We start from the raw sequence: 20,651 nt of genomic DNA, 5'->3' as shown, positions 1-20,651 counted from the left end.
CTACAAGCTCAGCAATTGCAGTTTGAGAGCCGATTGCCATCAACATGAAGCTCAACCACTCACTATTGTAGTGTGTCTAGCAATGCCAGTGTGTGGTGAAGTCTAATGCTTCAAAGAGATCAAGATCTAGGGAGCAAATTACTCCAAAGTGATACAAATGTTAAGAAACTTTCAAATTTTAACTTGTTTGTTGCATTTATTTTTATTATATTAATTAAAAGACAATTGTTTTACCAACCGGGTGTTGATTCAGTACTAGGCAAGCTAAATCCCCTTAAGAGTGGAGTCACAAAATCGAATCCCAGAAAAGTCATTTATTGAGAGGGACCACCACCGTATTACGAACACGGCAAGGAAAAAAAGGACAATCATTCTATAGTGTACTCAAAACATAGGTAGAAAAGTGAAACCTAGATAAATGAAAATCACACTACAAAGTAAGAAACCTGCCCTGACATTGGCTTAGTGTTTTCAGCAGCTATTAATCTTCTTCATTTTTTCCCCAACAGTATTTATGAGACAGCCAACAAATTAATCTTTATTGACATCAACATTTTCATCGCTTTTAACGGCAGCAGTTTCTGATGGGCCATTTTCAGCAGGCTTAGCAGCATCAACATCACGGGGAGTAGACTCTGATGGTTCGCCAGTTGATTCTGTTTCAGACACCGGAACATTTGATTTGACAGTTCCAACTTTTACATACTTCTCTGAAAATTTGTATTCCCAGTCCTGTAAGGCCTCGAGCTCAAATGGGCCAAGACCAGAAATATCCCCAGTGAGATCTTTCTCTTCAAAAGACATCTTTGCTAAAGCTCTGCTAGCATCCTTGCCAGCAAATAAAGCATAAGGTCCACCGGGTCCATAAAACATCCTGGAAGACAAATTTACATGTGAGAAAAGTAAGACGTTAATAAAAAAATCAACAAACAAATAACAACATGCTTGCATAACCGAGAGAACAACTGTGTTCTCAAGTAAAAACATGGATTGGAACATACCAAGCAGACATTACAACAAAAAATGTTATGAACTATTGAAAGATAAAAATTGAATTTCACATTAATCACTCGAGTTTAAAGTATATGTACAGCCACTAACTTTACTAACCTTCCTAACTAAACTTCAACAACTAACAAGTGTTAACTTACTAACTGATCCTAATCAAAACTGAAAAAAACACCAAAGGGACAAAAGATTCTGCTCATTGGGTAATAAAGGGGTCTAAAAAATGTTGATTTCAGAGGAAAATATAAGCAGTTAGATTGCAATGACCAGACTAAAATTAAAATTGACTGTGTCTAGAAACAGAAAACAGGAGATATGAATTTGTATTTAGACAAACCATAGACCAGAATATCCACCTAATCCTTACACCAGAGACTTACATCATGATATACACTGCATAAAAATTGTGTGAAAATCCTACCGTATAGATCAACTTGATTTTATATAATAGATGGGATAGTCCAAGTCAACTCGACTTCTTTACAAATGACCACAAAACATTACTTCCAGGTAAAACTAAATATGCACACAAATCCAACATTTACAGGCTCTAGAGAGTAATTCTGCTCCGACAAAGGAAGAAAATGATTGATATTACATTACTCAGATCTTCATAATAGCATCCAACACAAAAATTTAGCCCATTCATGATAAGGCTCATATGAGTGCTATATTTTGTCTATTTTGAGATGCATCAAAAGTTCAAAACTATAGTTAACATAGTTGGGAAGTGCACAGAAACGCAGAGGCACAATAACAGTGACATTCTTTCAGCTAAGGAAAAACTACTGACTAAGGGTCAACTTGGTTGAGCAGGCTAAGAGTGAGAAGGTAACAAAATTAAAATGAAAATCATTGACACAACAAAAACATAAGAAGAAAAAAAACTAAATGAACATGTTTCAGCTCATTGTCACAACTATAATTCAAAAACATTTCCATTCTCCAGTGTCTATTGTCTACTTTCCACCTACACAACCAAGTAGATGGGGTTGAGAAAAGGGACAATGGAGCATTGAAAAGTGAAAGAGAGCTTCACTTGAACACAACCAAACTTAATATGAATCCTGTGTTCAACCATTCAATTCCCACCTTCACATTTTCTACTCAAACCACAGACTTAAGAACATGAGAAGCATATCCTCTTCTCATCACAAGTCACATGAGCAACAAAAATAATCATACTAAAGAGTAAAGAGACACACAAAAGTTAACAAAAGGAAAAAGCTGATCTAAAAAAAATCAAATTGAATCACTATCTCCAAAAAAAGGGCACCAGAAAAATCACAAAAACACAAGCATAAAAGGAACTGGAAAGATTTTACAAGAGAAACTGATAACATATGCTAAATACCCAAAAATCAGGAACCTCAAAAAATCCCAACTTGGAAGCTAACACAAAGATTCAACACAAAATAAAGAATACCCAGAACCCAAAAATAAGCATGGAGCACAAAGATAACACAGAGAATCAAGTTGAGGGGTAGTATGCTAGTTACACCTGCTCTGAGACACATCATAGATCTGAGCCTTGATGGCCATGAGCAAGGGCTTGGCAGGATCGGAGCCGTCGTAGGCCTTGAGCTCCTCCTCGGTGATCTCTCCGAGCTGAACCGGCGGGCGTAGAGGCGGCAGCTCCTCCTCTTCGATGTGGCGGTGCTGGTGGCGGTTGTGGTCGGGGGAGGAACCGAAGAGACCAGAGACGACGTAGTAAATAGCGAAGACAAGTGCTAAGGCTGTGAAGAAGGTGGCCGGAGATAGGCCGGTGTAGGCCACGATGGCCTCCTTTAGGGTCTCCCACTGTTGCACCGCCATATCTATCAGTGTGTTTGTGTTAGAGAGAGAAACAACGTAGAAGACAGAGAATGGGATGAGGTTGTGAAAACTGAAATGTGAACAACTCAAAGGTTATTTAGAAGAGAAAATGTTTGATGCACCGAAGTTTTTTTACACCGTCAACCAATCAGATTTTAAGGATGTGAGAAAATCTCTGTTTTGAAATCTGATTGGTACACCGTCGATGCATCAAAATTAAACTCTATTTAGAATTTGTTTCCTCTATATTTTATTTTTTTATTTATTTGACTTGCTTATAAATTTTATTTATTTATTTGACTTGATAAATATAATAATTGGTAAATAAAATATCTATATAACCATTTTTTTAATGAATGAGAGGTAATGAAAAAGAAACTACAAAACTAATATATCAGGGACCATAAAAGGGAAAATAGGAGCAGGTGATGAATCTGACTCTGTCAACAAACATTGCAGTTCTGCCCCAAGTCCGGCAAGGCAATCCGCTGGTTCATTAGAACAATGAAGCACGTGAAGATTTCTTAGTCACGCACAAGAAGGAAGTGCTAATCCAACATAGCACTACTGTACAAATGGTAATTATACTTCTTCCGCAACCTATGCCACACAACCCGTTGAAAATTCCCCCTCCAGACTAACAAAAGACTCATCTGAAAAGCTTGAATCTCAGAAAGAAGACCATCACCCGTAAACGTTCCAGCATAAAAATCTCCAATCCAAACACCGATTACATCCCCTAAAACACCTCCTATATCATTTGTTATTGTCATCACAAAGCATAGAGATAAAAATAAAAAATGTAAAATAAGTTCTTAGTCTTTATGTTGGAATTTGGTTACAGCAGGATTTGAACTCTTGGACGAAGGAATTGAGTTGCAACAAGTACCATCTAGACCACCAATGTTGATTTTAGATTTTATAATAATATAATCCAAATTGGTCCCTCAATTTCTTTTTAGTTTTTTCTGGTGGGTTGGAAATCATAACAAACAAGAAGTGAAGAACAACAAAAAGAAAACAAAAAAACAAGACTTTTTTTACCACATTGTTTGTTTCGGTGGATTTTACCATGATGGAAAATTGCAACAAGGAGGAAAACCACTGAAAAATACTGCGTCAAGTTGTTTGGCAAAGACATGAGAAAGGGTGGGGACCGAATTCTGGAACAGCACCACAGTAGTGTGTCAGTTTTATCACCGATTGATAAAAGAGGACCAGGACCAGTGAGAAAAAGACCAAAACCTTCTCAAACTAATAATTGCACAATATGTGCACATTATTAACATGTGATATTATATTTGGATAATATTTATATGTGTATGTATAATTGTAATTATATTTTCAAAAAAAAAATAATATAACAATAAAACTGCACAATCACTGTTAATGCTAAAATAACTTCCCAATCTTGTTGAATTAAGCAACAACAAAGATTAAGATAACTATTTAATATAAGACCATTAATCACATCAAGCAATCAAGTTTACAAACCAACTTACATGCGCTTATATTACAAGGCAAAATGAGGCCACGAATAGAGTTGTTTCCTATCACGTGAAGCATGCATTTTAAGTCTTGACTCATTTCTTTTTAAATTTTAAATTACTAAGAAAAATATACCATGCTTCTTTCTTCAGTGATTTTCTCATTTTTTGTCCAACAACCAGAGTAGGTGAGATTGAGTGGAACAGGTAGAATTGATATGAGTTTGGGTTTTTATATTTATACTATTATTATGGTAAACAATAAATTAATCTAAACCTATGTTGTGTAAATTTCACGTGGCAGGGAGCAACTCCCGCTTCCTCAGTAGGAGGGGAGACTCGGAGAGGAGAGAGAGGTGGAGTAAAGGGAGGAGAGAGGGGCAGTGGAGAACGAAAAAGCCGTTGGAAGGAAGTAGAGCCATGGCCGCCACCGGAAGGTGATGGAGACATGGCTTGTAACCAAAACCCACATAAAAATGAAAAAAAGATGAACAGACCAAAAAAAATATCAAAAGAAAGAAATAACCCAATCTACACCCACCTAGATTACATTTCTAAAGTTGTTTATATGTGAAAAATTAGGGCAAAAAATTTAATACTATAATATAATAAGCATGACAGTCAGTCAGTCATATGATGAGGCCATGCACCAAGTAATGATCGAGTGTTGAGCAGCGGAAACCGTGAAGAATGCCAGGTGACGGCCAAGGTGGTTGAGGGTGATCAATGGCAAAGGTTTGTGGTGGAAGAACAATGGCATCGGCATGGTGGAAGGTGCTAGTTGGTTGTGGCAATGGTGTGGTAAATGGTGGAGTATATCAGTGGAGGCAGCAATTAAGAGTAAAAAAGTACATGCACAAGACTGTGAAGTGAGTTCTACCTCTTCTAACAAAGTCTTTTTCCATATACACACACGGCCAAGTATTGAAGGCACCTTTATCAGCATGTTTAAGGGACTAATTTATCTACCAACTATATTGGACTTTGTTGATACACAGCGGTAACATTATATTGCAGTCTAAGATATCAATCTACCACAGCAACAAGAATAAATTGCATTTGACCAAATTGCAAATACCACCAGAACAACAACATAATTTCAAGTACAAAAGCTCATCATCTTGCACACTATTACTTTAATTTCAAACTCCTACAAAACTGTTGCCTTATCAAATATCCATGACAGAAAACACATGTCTACAAAATGAAACCAAACTACCTTTGTAGCAGAAAATAGCTTATTCTTATTTACAGTTACAAGATCTGACAAATTCCTTCTAAAGGGTGATAAAACATTATTTGAAATACTTCACCTTTGCTTATTTGGATCTACAACTAAGGTAGGAGAAAAACTTAACAGAAAATGTTACACAAGCGGCAACAATTAGATGATACAGATTGCTTTTTTCATCTCAAAGTGCAAGGGACCTCACCTCATCTGTTTTCCAAAGCCCTTCCTCGTACTTGTACCACCTAACTAGCCCTTCATCAGTTCTTGTTCGCTGGCACATGACGCATGAGTCATCCATGCATGTGATAAAGCTACGTAACCGAGAAGCCTTCTGACGAATAGTCTGATCAATTTCTCTGATGATTCCTTTGTGTTGAGGTGGTGGAAGGGGTTCGACCAGTACGCAATGCGATATGTTGAGCACTTCTAAATGTTGCAAGCTGTCTAGGATGAGAATGAGAACATCCTTAAATAGAATTGAGCAACGGAGGCTCAAGACCTTTAATTTCGGAAGGAATGCAGCAAGAGATGAAGCAAAGACTATGTCACATGGCCCCATAATCTTGAGCTCGCTGAAGTTCTTGCAGTGCGTTGAGATCTCATCAAGAAGATATGGTGGGTTTGCTATGGTAGGCATTGTCATGGACTCTAGCTCTTTCCACCCACGGATGGCCTTGCACATTCCACTTCTCTTAATTCTGTTCCAAGCTGGCAGAACTAGTCGTCGAAGTTGCGGGCACCTGCAAGAAGCGACGTGAATAGCTATTTAGGCAAAACCAAATATGTAATCTCTATTTTGAAGGAGTTAATAACTATAAGAACTGGCCTCCCTTCTCTTCTCAAAATCAAAATACAACTAAACAATCCTACAACTGAAGTTATTCTTCTAATATCAAGCACGGCTAGTATCAGAGTGAGAGATAATCAACATATCATACTACCCAGAAGGTTTGAACTTTGAAGTATATATTCCTTATATACAACCCTAGCATGTATTAAACTTATATGATTTATGGCTTTATGCTAACTTCTATGGTTTAAATATACACATTTATTTTCAAGAGTAGAAGTGTAGAAATTACCTTTCAGCAGTGTATGTCAACTGTTCATCACTTATGTACAAGTTGAAATGAAAGATCAATGTCATTACACTCTGCCTGCTCAAACTCAATGAAATCTTCAACAAACGGGTTAATGTCCTATCAGATCGTCCATCAACATAAACAAATGGCTCTAACGGAATCTTGATGAAATTAGATTTTAACATTGAAAAATCGAGTGCCTTCCAAAGAAGTGGATCACAGCAAGCCATGCGCCATGCACTACAGACATGAGCAATGCCGGAAGTTAACTCAAAGATGTCAAGCAACTGAAAAATCTTCACCAAAATATCTGTGTCCAGATCCTCCCATTTCCTTATGTTAGAATCACTGTCTTCCATTATACCAGTTCTTCAAAATTCTTACAGAATTTCAATGCAGTGAAACACACCTACAGAAATCAAAAATAAAAACCAATGAAAAGTTTGAATGGAATTCTGAAATAAATAAGGGTAACAACAATTACAAGCATCAACAGAATGCAACATCTTTGCACCAAATAAACAAATTATCAATTTAAACTAACATATTTTCTTTATCTTTTTAAGCTTCAGCCATTGGTCTTAAGTCTTTTATCTTCAGTTTATGAAACTTACATAGTTTTGGGTTTACATCTTTTCATGTTACAACCAAGATTCTCCCTGTCAATATCTCAACTCTTAAGTTGAGCCAATGCCACATTTATCAAAGACAACAGATGGTGAAATGAACAAAGATATTATTTTCAACAAAGATGTTATAAGCCACAAATTTAAGAATGGTGTAAATTTTAATTATCAAAATGATAAAATCAAATTGAGTCTGAAAAAAAGGCTATTCATTTAGGCAAAATGAAGATTTAAGCATTATTCTCTAATTCTTAAGCATGACTTTTTCAAATATACTAGTCCAATTTCATCATTTCATATCACAAGTTTGAGGAAGAACAACTTTTTTCTGTTATTCAACAAATTAAAGTGAGCAATTCTATACCCTTGTTTAGCAAACTGTAATAGACATTGCCTTTTAATAAATTGACAGTTCTAACCATCAGCATTAGTTCTAATGTGCAAGCTTTAGTGACAATCAGATAAGTTATGGCCCATGGTTATTAAAAATCACAATAGATAGCGCAAGGGTCTAGTTCTAATACATCCACTATGATAAACCACAATAGATATGGCCCATGGTTACAGAAAATCACTATGGCCTAAACTTACAATTTAGATTGGCTAAATCACTAAAACGTAATACCAATTCGAGATTTCCTTAACCTCTTGGATGACCACCATAATACCAATTCATGTTAGTCATAAGAACACCGGATTAAACCTCTATCGAAAATGAATCTTTAATTAGACAATCTCATCATTCATCATTCATCAACAAGTCAGGATTACAAGGGAAGGAAACATAAGCAATAAATGACTCTAAGAATTGAGAACCGAAAAGAGAGACAGAACGAAACGAAGAATGCAAAAGAGAGTTTTCGGCTAAATGGTGAGCGGATTTCATGTGAAAATGACAGGTAGAATTTGATTAGGGGTCTAAAAAATAACAGAGAAAAAATCAAACTTGATCATTGACAACGAAAATTGGATGACAAATGAGTTGGAAATGAAGAATTGAACAAAAACATTGAACCCCAAATGAACCATTGACCCTCTTCAATCAAATTCCCCAATCAATTATGCCAACAATCAACAAATCAATGATTTCCATGGCCCATCAATACACACAAACCCTAATATAAAAATTGTAACTTTCACACACCAGATCTTAGAATTACCAATCACCACTCCTGATCAACAAAATTGAAGAAACCCAGAAATGAAAAAGCAAAGGAAACAACAATTAGAGACTCAAAAATTTCTGGGATGGTGATTTCATATGAAGATCTAATCCCCTGTGGCCCCAATTTTCCCATTTTCAATTTTTCAGAGACATGAATGAAATGAAACCAGATATTCAGACATGCATGTATGTTGATAGTGATTGGTGTGTGTGTACGTGTAGAGAACAGAACAAGTAATAGAGAGAGAAAACTGACCTTAAGAGAAACAATGGTGTGCGATGTGGATGAGGGTGGTCGTGTTGTCGTTGATGAGTAGCAGACAATTGAGGATCAACAAACAACAACAACTACTGCAAAGGTTTAGTTTAGTATTTTCTTTTATATCAGCCAAACAACCCCTATATTATGTTTTTTTCAAACAACCTGTATATTTAAAATTTACAAGGTAGAATTACGACAAAAACATTATTCATTTTTTTTAACTTTGTAAAATATTTTTTTTCAAATACATAAGCGAATTACATTTTTATTCTAATTAAAATAACATTTTTTGTGCTTACATCCTTAATCAGAGGAGGCAATTATGTTCGAGTCGGGAACATTCATATCACAGTAAGGCTAACTCTCTCAAAAGGAGGTTTTCCATTCACAAAACTTGAAAAGATCTTGCTCAAGATGAATCAAACATGTATCATTTCAACCAATCAGGTAATTAAAATAACCCCTTAAATGCACTATATATTAATTTTCTTATCCGATAGTGCATAAATTAAACTTAAATGAAATTTAGACGTCCCCAAATGATAGCTTAAGTGGTAAAGAGGTAGGGGACATATGAGTTGGGGATGATAGATCTAGGATTAGTCACTGAAGAGTGTAGGACGTGTTTGGTTGGAAGAGAAAGTGAGAGGAAAGGAAAGAGGAAGGAAAGAAAGATAAAGGAAAGAAAGGGAAATGAAAGTGAGATGATTTGTTAGGTTGTTTGGTTGGATAGAAAAGTGAAAGGAAAGAAAAGATCATATTTTATGAAATGACATAAATATCCAAGTCTATAAATAAAAGTAGTAATTAAAACTAATTTTAAAAATTTGATAAAATTTTTATTATTATTATATATTTTTTATATATACACATTACGTTTTTCATTAAAAATTTGTTAAAGTATATGTTTTATATTTTTATAGAATATACGTTTTCAAAAGTGGGGGAATTTTTTAATTCTTACACACATGCACGTGAATGAGCTAAAGGAGGGGCATTATTGCCATTTTCTTTTATAAAGCAATAAACTTGTGCTTTCCGTCCAGTTTAGGGAGGAAAGTTTTTCTCAGTGGGACCCAGAAAAAAATTTCTTTCCTTCCCTTTAAATGATTGAACCAAACAGAGGAAGGATATTGTTTTGTTTTGCTTGTTTTCTTTCCCTCCCACTTTCTTTTCCTCAAACCAAACACACCCGTAATTTATGTATCCGAAGTAAAAAAAAAAGTTTTGAAAAGACGATCAATTAAGTTTCACTATTTTACCACATTATAATTAGACTAAAACTAAAAATAAATAAAAAATACTGTGAGATATAATTAGACATTGGCATGGAGCTCTATTTATAAATAGACTAGGGATCCATCGACTCATTTATTAAAAACTAAAGGCTGAGATTAATACTTAAAAACTCTCATGTGGCCTCTATACATTTCTTCCTCGAGTGACCTTTTCTTCTCTTTCCTCGTTTTTCTTCATAGAAACAACACATGAGAAACATCAATACGAAACCATTTGAACTGTTAAGTTTTAGTAACTTTTAATAAAATGGAGGTGAAGATGAGGAGTAACTCTTTGATGTGGGAGCAACTTGATTCCTCCTCAAATAAAGGATTGTTTGAAATATTTACTAATATTTTTCATTGGAACACGATTTCGAAATAGATGACAAAGTGGTCAGAAACAAGTGGTTCAAGACTACAATCAACAACTAGGTGTTGACTAGACCAAACTGGCATTATTTCTTCTTCTTTTTTTGGGTCAAAACTGGTTTTATTTCAAAACACTGGTCTATTTTAACAGGCACCCCTAATTTGAATATAATTTTGGCATCCTGTTGCTCTTTTTATGGTATCATATACAAACTGTGTAAAGTTTGTATACAATTTACGCGATTAAAGTTACAATAAACCATTGACCAAAAAAAACTTCCATAGTTCCATATACACCATTGACCAAAAGAAAAAAAGCTACTGCTTTGCACTGGAGCATTATCCAATATCCAGAACATTTATATACAAATTTATGCAAATCATAAAAGTTAAATTCTCCACTTACCTCCCTACTTCCAGCCCAATCAGGGCATCATTAATGCATGAGGACGTAGAAGAACAAAATTGGAAGGCCTAACTTTGAACTGATATACAAAAAAATTATTAAAAATATATTATCTGCATTTTACAACACGGCAAAGGACTTCTGAACCCTGCATCTGCATGTCATGTCTCACTTATACAGACTGCACTGATCTGTTAAAGCACATTAAAAAATCAATTTAGAGTTGTGATGAAAATTTTGAAGCAACTATCAGCAACCACAATAAAATCAGCTAGTCAATCACTCTAAACATAATTAACAAAGCTACTTTGTTACACCCTCAATGAAAGATGATACAAAAGTTCTGTTGGTAAATATACATCATGTTGATGATAATCTCACAAGTAAAAAATGAGTCAAAGGTGTAAACTGATAATCTTATCACCATGCAAGGCCCTCATTTCATTAAGAGGATAAGTACTTGTATATTAGAAAGATGAAGGGAGCTCAAATACAAACTTTGTTAACAACATCGGTTATATTATATGGAAAGAAAAAAGGGAAAAGAGGTACTTTACCTGCCAATTAATGTCTTTGCAATGCTTCTAGCATTCTCCAAAAGCTGAAAGCTTTTTGCAAGGTCATCATCTAGTATTGCAGATTTTAAGTTTGAAGAGAATTCCTTGTAAGCTCTACCAAAGTCTTGAAGGGCACAATCGTTTGGTTGGACCATAAGCTCACGCGATTCTTGCTCTTGATCAATCATGGGTGCATCCAAGAGCAGCTCCTTTCTCGATCTACTATGTACTCTACTGTTTACTAGTGCTTCTAATTTGAAAGCCATGGCAATGGCTCGACTAATGCAAAGTGGTGGTAACTGAAAAGCATGATGTTTACAATTGTCTTAAATGTGTTTCAATATCTTATAAAATTCAAAAACTAAATCATACGGTGGTCAAACTCAGATACCAAGGCAACCCCTGAGTTTCTGAGTCAAAATGTTAGTTTGCAATGAATGAACTATACTAGAGGAAGGTTTACATTTGTGAAGCATATTTCTGAGCATCCAAAGTAATATATAATGCGTGAATTTACCTGCGCGAGCTGCGCAACCTTAAACCCAAAACTCCTCTCTGAAACACCAGGTACGAGCTTGTACAGATAAGTGATATCTTCACGATCCAAGTTGGAGTTTTTACTAGCATTATCATGTGAGGTCAGATGTGATACATGATATGCTGCCACAGAGCCTGGGAATTCAGCAACCAGACTGGCAATCTTTGGATAGTGAGTGACAAAGAGGGCCATGCTTTTTTTCTGCTTCAGAAGATAATGCAATGTCGCATAAGCAATGGCCATGCCGTCATGTGTACTTGTACCTCTCCCAAGTTCGTCAATTATAACTAGTGAACGTTCTGTGCAGCTATGCAGTATATGTGAAGTCTCACTTAGTTCTTCTAGGAAAGTGCTTCTACCTTGCTGAATACTGTCAGAAGCACCCATCCGGGTGTAGATCCCATCCAGGACATGCAGTTTTGCTGATGATGCTGGTACAAAGGAACCAACCTAGAGAGATCAGGGCATGTTTCAATAAAGAAACAGCAGTAAGGGACACAGTTGTCAAAAAAAACACTAGGATTATATATTTTGGAGGTGGAAATAGATCATAAACTTAATAAAGAAAATAACTTGAAAGAAAAAGCTAGCTCAATTTCAAAACTTTTGATACATAAGAACGTTTCCCAGAAAGGAAAATTTCCCTATGATGTTTACAAAGCAAAGCATATGCCCTGGTGCACAACTTCAAAGCATAATTATAACATACATTGCATGGACTGTACCTGAGCCATTACAGCAATCAGAGCCACCTGGCGAACATAGCAACTTTTTCCTCCCATATTGGGTCCAGTGACAATCTGACAGTACTCTCTGTCTGCGTGCATGTTTGTATCATTTGGGACAAAATTGTCTTGTAAGGTAGTCTCCAAAACCTGATGGGAAATGGCTAACAGTAATGAGCATCTGGTTACCAATCAACAATAAGGATGATAGGTAACCATTGTTGATTATAGTCTGGTTAGTTAGTTCAGGAATCAGGTAGTTTTTAGTTAGTTTGAGAGTTAGTTAGAGTGAGAGGGAATGTTATAAATAAGTGAGAGTTAGAGAGATAATTTGTAATTGGGCCCTTAGGAGAGACCTGAATCTCTTAAATAATCAGGAGTTTTATCAGTTTTTCTCCAATAAACAGTTATTTATTTCTTTTCTAGTGTTTGTTCCTATCAAAGGAACTTGAATAAACACGGTTGGAGTTAATCACTGTAACCCTGATAGTTTTGAGGATAGAGTACCCTGGTTCTGGTTAACTGGTATTGAATATATAATATACGATGCATAATGAAGGGTTATGTGAACACATAATAAGGTTGAAAAACTCATTTCAATTACATCAACAACTACCAAACAGAAATCTTTTGTTTATCAAGCCAGTACTCTCAGGCCTCCAAGAAACCTTAAAAGAGCTAACGACCAATTGACAGGAAGTATACACATCATGATAAGTACTAAATACATTAAACACAAATGATGACATAGAATAGAGAACTCTCAAGCAAACATTAATGTGAATTTTTTATGCAATTACAAACCATAAAATTCATACCGGATGTCTGCCAGAACAAATTTGTATCTGAACAGGTTCATAATCATCTACAAACACTGGGCGAGCATAACTCTGCCACAGAAAGTAGAAAACTATTTTACAAAATGCAACAAATATTAGGGAGCACATGAAAAGTTCTTGAAGAACAAACCTTATTTCTTGAAAGAATGGCAAGTGAATGCAGACAATCTAAAGCAGCAAGTGCTTGAACAGCAGCTTGAAACTCAGCATAGTGTTTACTGAAGTCCCTCAGAAAGCTATCCCATGCAGCTCGGCAGGCAATAGTAAGCTCCTCTTTCGCTAATGATAAGCCATCTAATGCTGTCACTACTTCAGGAGGGTGATACCGAATTGTTTTCTTTGTGCTATTCACCTTAACCCAGTTTGAAGGCACTCTTACATCTGTTGATAACTACAGCAAAAATAAATTGAATAGCAATTATAACTTAGTCACATGTCACAACCAAGCATTAACTCTATGGAAACATTTAAGAGTTTTGAACTCAATTGTTGAATCAGAGTTCCAGGCTGATCAACAACAAGAAAAAGATAAAATAGAATTACTTTTTAAGTTTATGGTTGAACGAAAATTAAAATTGAGAAACTTAATAATACCAACTCAATGGTCAGAAACAGTCAAACAACCTAAAACAAATGGATATTGGCAGCAGACAATAAATATTTTCCATCCATCCTAATTCCATTTTTATGGGGTGCAGGTAGAGAAAGGGGGAAAACATCACCATAATTTTCCTTCAAATCACTCATCAGTCTATCAATTTATGAGTTAAGACAAAACTTGGAGCATTACATGTATCATACAACATGCATGCAATATGAACAGATGTTTCAGATCAAATAAGAAAATGAAATGCCATGCAACAACCAAATAGTGAGCAAAGAAGTAACAAGAACTGTAATACTAAATAGCAATTTGCAACCATATTCCCAGCGCCTGCAAAGTTGAAGTATTAAAAGGTTTCCATGTTTCAATCAAGCTACCTCTATCAAATGTGTTGCTCCAGAAACACTCAAGAATTCCAAATTTCGTATTCCAAGCCGTTTACGGTACAAGCTAATCAATGAATCTAATTGTTCCACTGCCATTTGAAAATCCTTCCTAGCTCTAATGACCTGTTCATTTTAATATTGTAAGAAAAGTTCAGGATTAAAGCACTAGTGAAGAATGAACCCAGAAAGAAGGAAAATGTAATGTGTAAGTTTTTACACAGAGAAGATATAGACAAACCTCGGGAAATCGTCCTTCAGATGCAATGATCAGATTTGGTATATCTCCTTGATCGGCAGAGTCTTTGTCTAAGGATGACAACAATTTTGCAGCATTACCAATGACACTGGCAGATGAAGCAGTTAAAATTAACTTCTTTAACAGATGAGAGCATAATTTATTATTATCCTCCTCCCCTATTTTAAGTTGCTGAAGCCGCTTCCCAGCAGACAAAATAGCTTGAACAACGGCAATGAACTGTAAAAATACAACATATTTCAAGCAATCAATAGCTAGTAGCTTTGTAGACAATTAAAAATCTTTTAGCAACATACTATCTGAAAAACCTTTTCCTAGACACTCTCCTATAGGTTGAAATGAATGAGGGATCCACCAAATAACATGATTCCCATTCTTTATTCGATGGATCATACTCCAAATGTGATAGGATTGACCTACATGGATTTCAACCAGCGTTGCTAGCATTTCTCAAATCTCAACCTTCAGAGTATATTTACACCCATAAAATATGATATTTGAAGAATCTGAGTTCCTATAGCTGTTCAGAAATAGCAGTAAGTATATTTTCACCAAATTGTTTTTTAAGTTATTCACTTTACTAATTCAGAAAAAACAAATTACAAATGGCTAAAAAACAGTCCTATTTAGATAGAGTTTGTGCTGAAAACTGGCAAACTCCTAATGATATATTCCTTATATCTGGGTCAAGATTACAGAAACACTCGTATATAAGGCTTCTAGGCCTCATCTATGCCACACTCCTGTTGCACTTGCAAACACACTTCTACAACTTGAAGGAGTTCTGGATCATGCTTTAGCTCTTGACTGTTCCCACTTAATGCATCAAACTATGTACTGTAGAATCACTAAGAAAGTCTTGGCATGCTTATTAATCTCAAATTGAATATGGACCAAACACTCACATCAGGTGGCTCAAATCTTACTATGCCCAAGCAGAGAATCTTGCATTAAGTAATCAACATAGTATGTTCAGCTCTCTTTTTGTCTCCCTCTCCCATGTAAAGCTCAAATGTTAAAAGAAATGACAAGGAAGATGAAAACAATTTACTAAATTACAGAATATATGAAATACATGAACAGGCTAACAGAAGCTATCTATCACCTCAGATGGAGTAGCAGTGCAGTGAAAAATTCTTGTAATCCCACGCTGTATATCAGGTGCTCGGCTCAGAGCTGTCAAAACCAGTGAAAGTACATATGCCAACTCAGGCTGCACAATTGATACATCAGGCTCTTCCTCAAAACATCCAAGCTTCTTGCCCTTAAAAGATCCCATGGACTCTGCTATTTCACATACAGCATCAAGACGAGCAGATATCAAGGTTTGATCACATAATGGGTGAGATACCTGTATTATATACAAGAGCAGCAATTAAAAAGAAAATACTTTTTGGCCGGTAAAACAAGACAATTGAGAATTTAACACTTAATGATCGTATATCAGGAACGGAAGCACCTCATACCCAATGCCTAAGAAGCCTGGAACCAAATATAGTAAGAGTATGATTCATAATTTGCAGCAAGGAACCACTCTCAGATCCATCAATTTTATTTTGTAAAACCTGCAAAAAGATTAAACATTTAATAGCAGCAAGAATCTATCAGGGAATTTTAAGCTGGCATGAGGAGAAAACCAAGCAGTACTAGCTTATTCAAGAACACAAGTAGAAAATAAATTTCATCATAAGTTGTAAAAGAATAGTAAGCAACCATCATGATCTTGTGACCCCTTGTTAAAGAAAACAGCTAGCTATACATGCTGTGGTCACTGGCTAGCAAGAAGCCAAGATATATTATTAATATAATTAATTTCACATCAGTATACAAGAACTAATACCAGAACCCCCCCCAAAAAAAAAACTGGGTAACTTATACCTGCTGTTGTCACTAGCCAGCAAGAAGCCATGATACCTTATTACGATACTTGATTACATATAAATGAATCTACAAGAAGAACTAATACCTGATCCAAAGAAAAAAAGGGTCGTTTAAGCGTCTGATTAGATTGATTAACGGTGCAATTTATCCATATTCCACAACAGTACCAAAAGGGAAAGGCTAGACATTAGTTAAAGACTTAAATATTCTACAAGATTAGTAATTATTGGAGATACTTATTATGACTCTGACACAATGGAGCAATTTCACCGAACATTTCAGCTTATCTTAGTTACTTACAAAGACTGCTTTGCTGATAACCTTTGGACAAAATTTCTTTCCAGTTTATTTTCATCACAAACTTATTTCTGCGGACCATTATCATCCACTGCAGATACACAGTTTCTAATCTTCATACTCACAAAGAAATAGAAAAAATTGAAACATCAAGCATAGAAATATAAAATAGGCTCGTGCTTACTAATCCCTCTCAAGAAACAAAAAGTATAATATACAATTACCTCTAGTTGTTGTAGTGCATTGGCCGAGAGGATCATTTCCGTTTTGGTTACGAAGGGCCTTAAAGAAGCGCCTGAACATAGAATTCTTTCAAAACTGAATCCCTTCAAATGGTGAGCAGTTAAAGCCAATGCTTGGACAGCCAAATCTGGCATGTTCATTACCTCCTGTATAATCAGAAGTATTTAAACATTTAGTAAGTGATTATATTTATCATAAACAACAATCCACTGTGATAACAAATTCCAAAGACATGGTCAATAATTACAAGATGGTTTGACTAGAAGAACAGTACATACTCATGAGTCAAACTAACAAGAAATTATGATTTTAACTTTTTAAGACTTCCCAAAGCTTATTGCAAGGATGACAGGTTTTATCAATATTAGTAGTTGGTACCTTGACTACCAACTGCTGATTGCTTTGCTCATTCAAATCATTGCTTTGCATTGAATGCGATGGGCTGTCGACACACATGTTCTCATACAAGGTCAGAACTTCAGCAAGAGCACCTCCACCAGTGAAGCAATCTCGTGAGGCACGTTCCACACGAACATTTGAGGCAGGTCCAGCAAAATCCAGTAATAACTGAAAATAGGTCACCGAATCATATCATTGGATCTTTGGGTTAGTGAGTTGATATCAATCAACTCAGAGCTTCTTCTAAGTGCTATAAATAAATCATCTAGTATTTATGATAGCATGCCTCCTTAATGGGATTACGTGGTTTAACATGAGCATAAAAATTTCCTCCAACAATATTAATTATTTAGAACAGAAACTATCTTACAAATGCAAATATAAGCTTTCAATGTTAGGAAATTCCAAACGTGAGTGATTAAGTCCCACATTGGTTAAGAATGGGCTAGTTAATGACAATATAAATGTGATTATGAAGACTCAATGATTCATTGCCTTATGTTTTGGGTCAGATGTAGTCTCGGAACATTATTCTCATCTATTAGTAGAGTTCCCCCTCTTCTTGGGCTCCTCGTCATACTTAAACAGTGGTTATAAGAGCTGATGGTTCTATAGGGCTGGGTATTTAGTTTGACAGTGGTTAATGCTTGGTTCATTCCTAGTAACCCCGTACTACTCAGTGAAGCTTCTACTAGAGGGGGAGTATATTGTTAAGTCAAAGTCAGGATTAATTCATACCTACCATATCGGGAATAACCATGCACTAAATTTTATTGATTAGTCATTCAGTTTAAATCATTATAGCAACTTTAGTCCTCAGTTCAGCTAATTCGAAATACCATATATCATATTCAATCAAGAATCTAAATCAGATTTTCACATTAACTACCTGAAATAAGATAAGGGATTTGTGTTGTATCATCATCTTCCAAGTTAGCACTTAGCAGTTGAAACTTAAAATTTAAATATGATAATTATAATGTTTTATTTATGGATCCCCTTTATAATAAACATCCATGGTTATGAATATTTTCCTTATGTCATCAACTTAAAAGCATTTATTGAAAAAAATATACAAATTCTGTGATTTGAACTATTCCAATTTTAAATATCCTCAACCAAGAAGCAACGTTAACAAAAAGTATATTTTAACATCATCCTCTAAATTGTCTCACTTCCAACAAGCATGCCCTGAAGTCAGGCCAAGAAAGAAGTTACCTGGAAACCTGGACTTTAAACTCAATCTTATAAGGTACATGTATAATACATTTATCATCATTCCATCAATCAAAATCATTTAAACTAAAGTACAGCAACTAGAAGCTCCATTAAGAACATAAAGAAACAATATTACAATTCTCAAAACAAAGAGGAAACAAGGAGAATGTTCATTACTTGTGAGGCAAGCAACAAACTGGTAGATAAAAACTACCTTCTCAGTTTGTCTGGAAAGAGGGTCACCAAGAAGCAACTCAGCCGGAGACAAGCTCACAAGCACAGCCTCAAGCTCACTCCTCATAAAATTGTCATTAAACTCTCCATAAACAACATCCCCAGTTGATATCTCCACAGCAACAATTCCAACCCTAACATCAAAACCACCCTCCACCCCACAATTAGACCTCTCTCCTAAAATGCTCTTCTCCACAACACACAGCAAGTAGTTACTCACTGCCCCACACCCCTCTTCATCACCCCCCAAATCCTTTGCCGCCTCCAGCGTGGCCTTGGTGTACAATGCCGACAAGCCTCGACAAAACGGGCCGGACTTGTTCAACCCATGAGCCTTAATAGCTGCAGTCTCAGTCTGCTTAACCACACCAACCTTGTACCCTGCACTCACAAGCCTCCTCACATGGACATTCAATCGAAAAGTTGGTATGCTCGCAGTCAAGAAATTATGATCCATGTGAGCATATATACCCAAAACTCTAGCAGCATTCTCAGCATCTTCGCCGAAGAACCGGTACTTATAACCAACTTCAACCATCAAAAGAACATCAGGGTGTTTGGCTTTGAGCTCCACCACCTGTTGCTCCAACGGAGTGTACTTCACTGATTTGAAAGACGAATGGGGTTGTGGGTCAGAAGTAGAAGGGTGTGAGGAAGGTTCCAGAAGCTTCTGGAGGAAGCGTTGGTGGAGTGAGGGGCTGTGGTTGTGGGTGTGAGGGGAGAGTTTGGGGAGTTTGGGGGACTTGTGGGGGGATGTTAGCTGAGAGGTAAGGCGGCGTTTCGCCGGAGAGAAAGTGACGGTGGCTGAGATTTTTGGAGTGGGAGGGTTTGGACGAGGAGAGGACGGAGGAGGAGAAGGGGAATCGGTGGTGGATGAAGGAGGTTTGGATTTGGGGGCGAAGAAGCGAGAGATGACTTGCTGCTTTTGCTTTCCCATGTTTGTGGTGGTGGCGCCACCGTGGTACCGGGGTTCCGGCGGTGGTGGGTTTGCCGATTTACGTGGATTTGGCGCGCTTTGGGTTTTCTCGGGAAAATGTTGGAACTTTTGGACTTTTTTTTTTTGTTTTCCCCCTTTAATTCTTATGCTCTATGAAGGGGAAAAAAGGAACTTCTTAGGGTTTAAGATATTTTTATTAAAATGACGAAAACTTAGAATAATGTTTCTATTAAAACAAGGAAAAATTACAACCAGTTCGAATGGGATCGGATAGTAAGATTCTAGAAAAAAAAAAGTCTATATATATACTTACTCATAAAAAATTATATATATGAGAAAAATTAGTCATAATTCACCATAAGAAACATGAAGTTCTTAACATAAGACATATCCATAACTTCATGAGACATCCAAAATATGATTCTCCCTAAGACTAGTAGGAATACTCCCACTCCATTAGCCCTTGAATTAGGAGGAGTACCACCACCAAACATTGTTGAACCGATAACAAAAGAGTGGATTACAAACATAATTTGTGATAAAACCACCAAACACCAACATATTAGACTGGGCATAACCATGGAAATAGGAAAGAAGAGAACCGTGAATAGAGGAGAGTGGAGTGAATTAAGAATCATAAACAAACGATGAGCGACGATTGATGGTGGTTGTATCACTACTCATACCAGTGATGGATCCAGAAAACAAAAGTTGTGGGGGCAATATATTTAATTTAGTGGGGGCAATTAACACGTTATATGGGTAAATTGTTCAGCATTTATAGCATATTAGTATATTTTATATAT

At 36.1% G+C, this 20,651-nt stretch overlaps 3 protein-coding genes across 4 annotated transcripts; all 3 read right to left on the bottom strand.

The window, feature by feature from the left end:
- Positions 1-296: 296 nt before the first annotated feature.
- LOC130721569 (membrane steroid-binding protein 1-like) lies at positions 297-2,906 on the bottom strand. Its single transcript, XM_057572369.1, has 2 exons — positions 2,510-2,906; positions 297-874 (listed from the first exon to the last, which is right to left on the bottom strand). Exons 1-2 carry the CDS (start codon positions 2,821-2,823, stop codon positions 532-534), a joined length of 657 nt encoding a protein of 218 aa, XP_057428352.1. The 5' UTR covers positions 2,824-2,906; the 3' UTR covers positions 297-531.
- A 2,602-nt stretch (positions 2,907-5,508) lies between these two features.
- On the bottom strand, positions 5,509-8,807 carry LOC130721568 (F-box/LRR-repeat protein At3g48880). Its single transcript, XM_057572368.1, has 3 exons — positions 8,671-8,807; positions 6,624-7,032; positions 5,509-6,281 (listed from the first exon to the last, which is right to left on the bottom strand). Exons 2-3 carry the CDS (start codon positions 6,980-6,982, stop codon positions 5,723-5,725), a joined length of 918 nt encoding a protein of 305 aa, XP_057428351.1. The 5' UTR covers positions 6,983-7,032; positions 8,671-8,807; the 3' UTR covers positions 5,509-5,722.
- Positions 8,808-10,587: 1,780 nt separating this feature from the next.
- Positions 10,588-19,996, bottom strand: LOC130720937 (DNA mismatch repair protein MSH3). Of its 2 annotated transcripts, XM_057571642.1 has the most exons (13): positions 18,889-19,995; positions 17,436-17,624; positions 17,039-17,203; positions 16,103-16,201; positions 15,742-15,987; positions 14,619-14,855; positions 14,372-14,503; positions 13,521-13,781; positions 13,370-13,441; positions 12,552-12,701; positions 11,806-12,276; positions 11,289-11,587; positions 10,588-10,922 (listed from the first exon to the last, which is right to left on the bottom strand). In XM_057571642.1, the coding sequence occupies exons 1-13, from the start codon at positions 19,843-19,845 to the stop codon at positions 10,904-10,906; spliced, it is 3,297 nt and encodes a 1,098-aa protein (XP_057427625.1). In that variant the 5' UTR covers positions 19,846-19,995; the 3' UTR covers positions 10,588-10,903. The 2 variants fall into 2 exon arrangements, with proteins under 2 accessions (XP_057427625.1, XP_057427626.1); XM_057571643.1 differs by lacking the exon at positions 13,370-13,441 and having other exon boundaries at positions 18,889-19,996.
- Between the last annotated feature and the right edge of the window lie 655 nt (positions 19,997-20,651).

Source organism: Lotus japonicus, chromosome 5 (assembly GCF_012489685.1).
Source record: "Lotus japonicus ecotype B-129 chromosome 5, LjGifu_v1.2".
NCBI lineage: Eukaryota > Viridiplantae > Streptophyta > Magnoliopsida > Fabales > Fabaceae > Lotus > Lotus japonicus.
The sequence above is the reverse complement of the archived record's forward strand: the minus strand, read 5'-3'. Positions and strand labels throughout refer to the sequence as shown.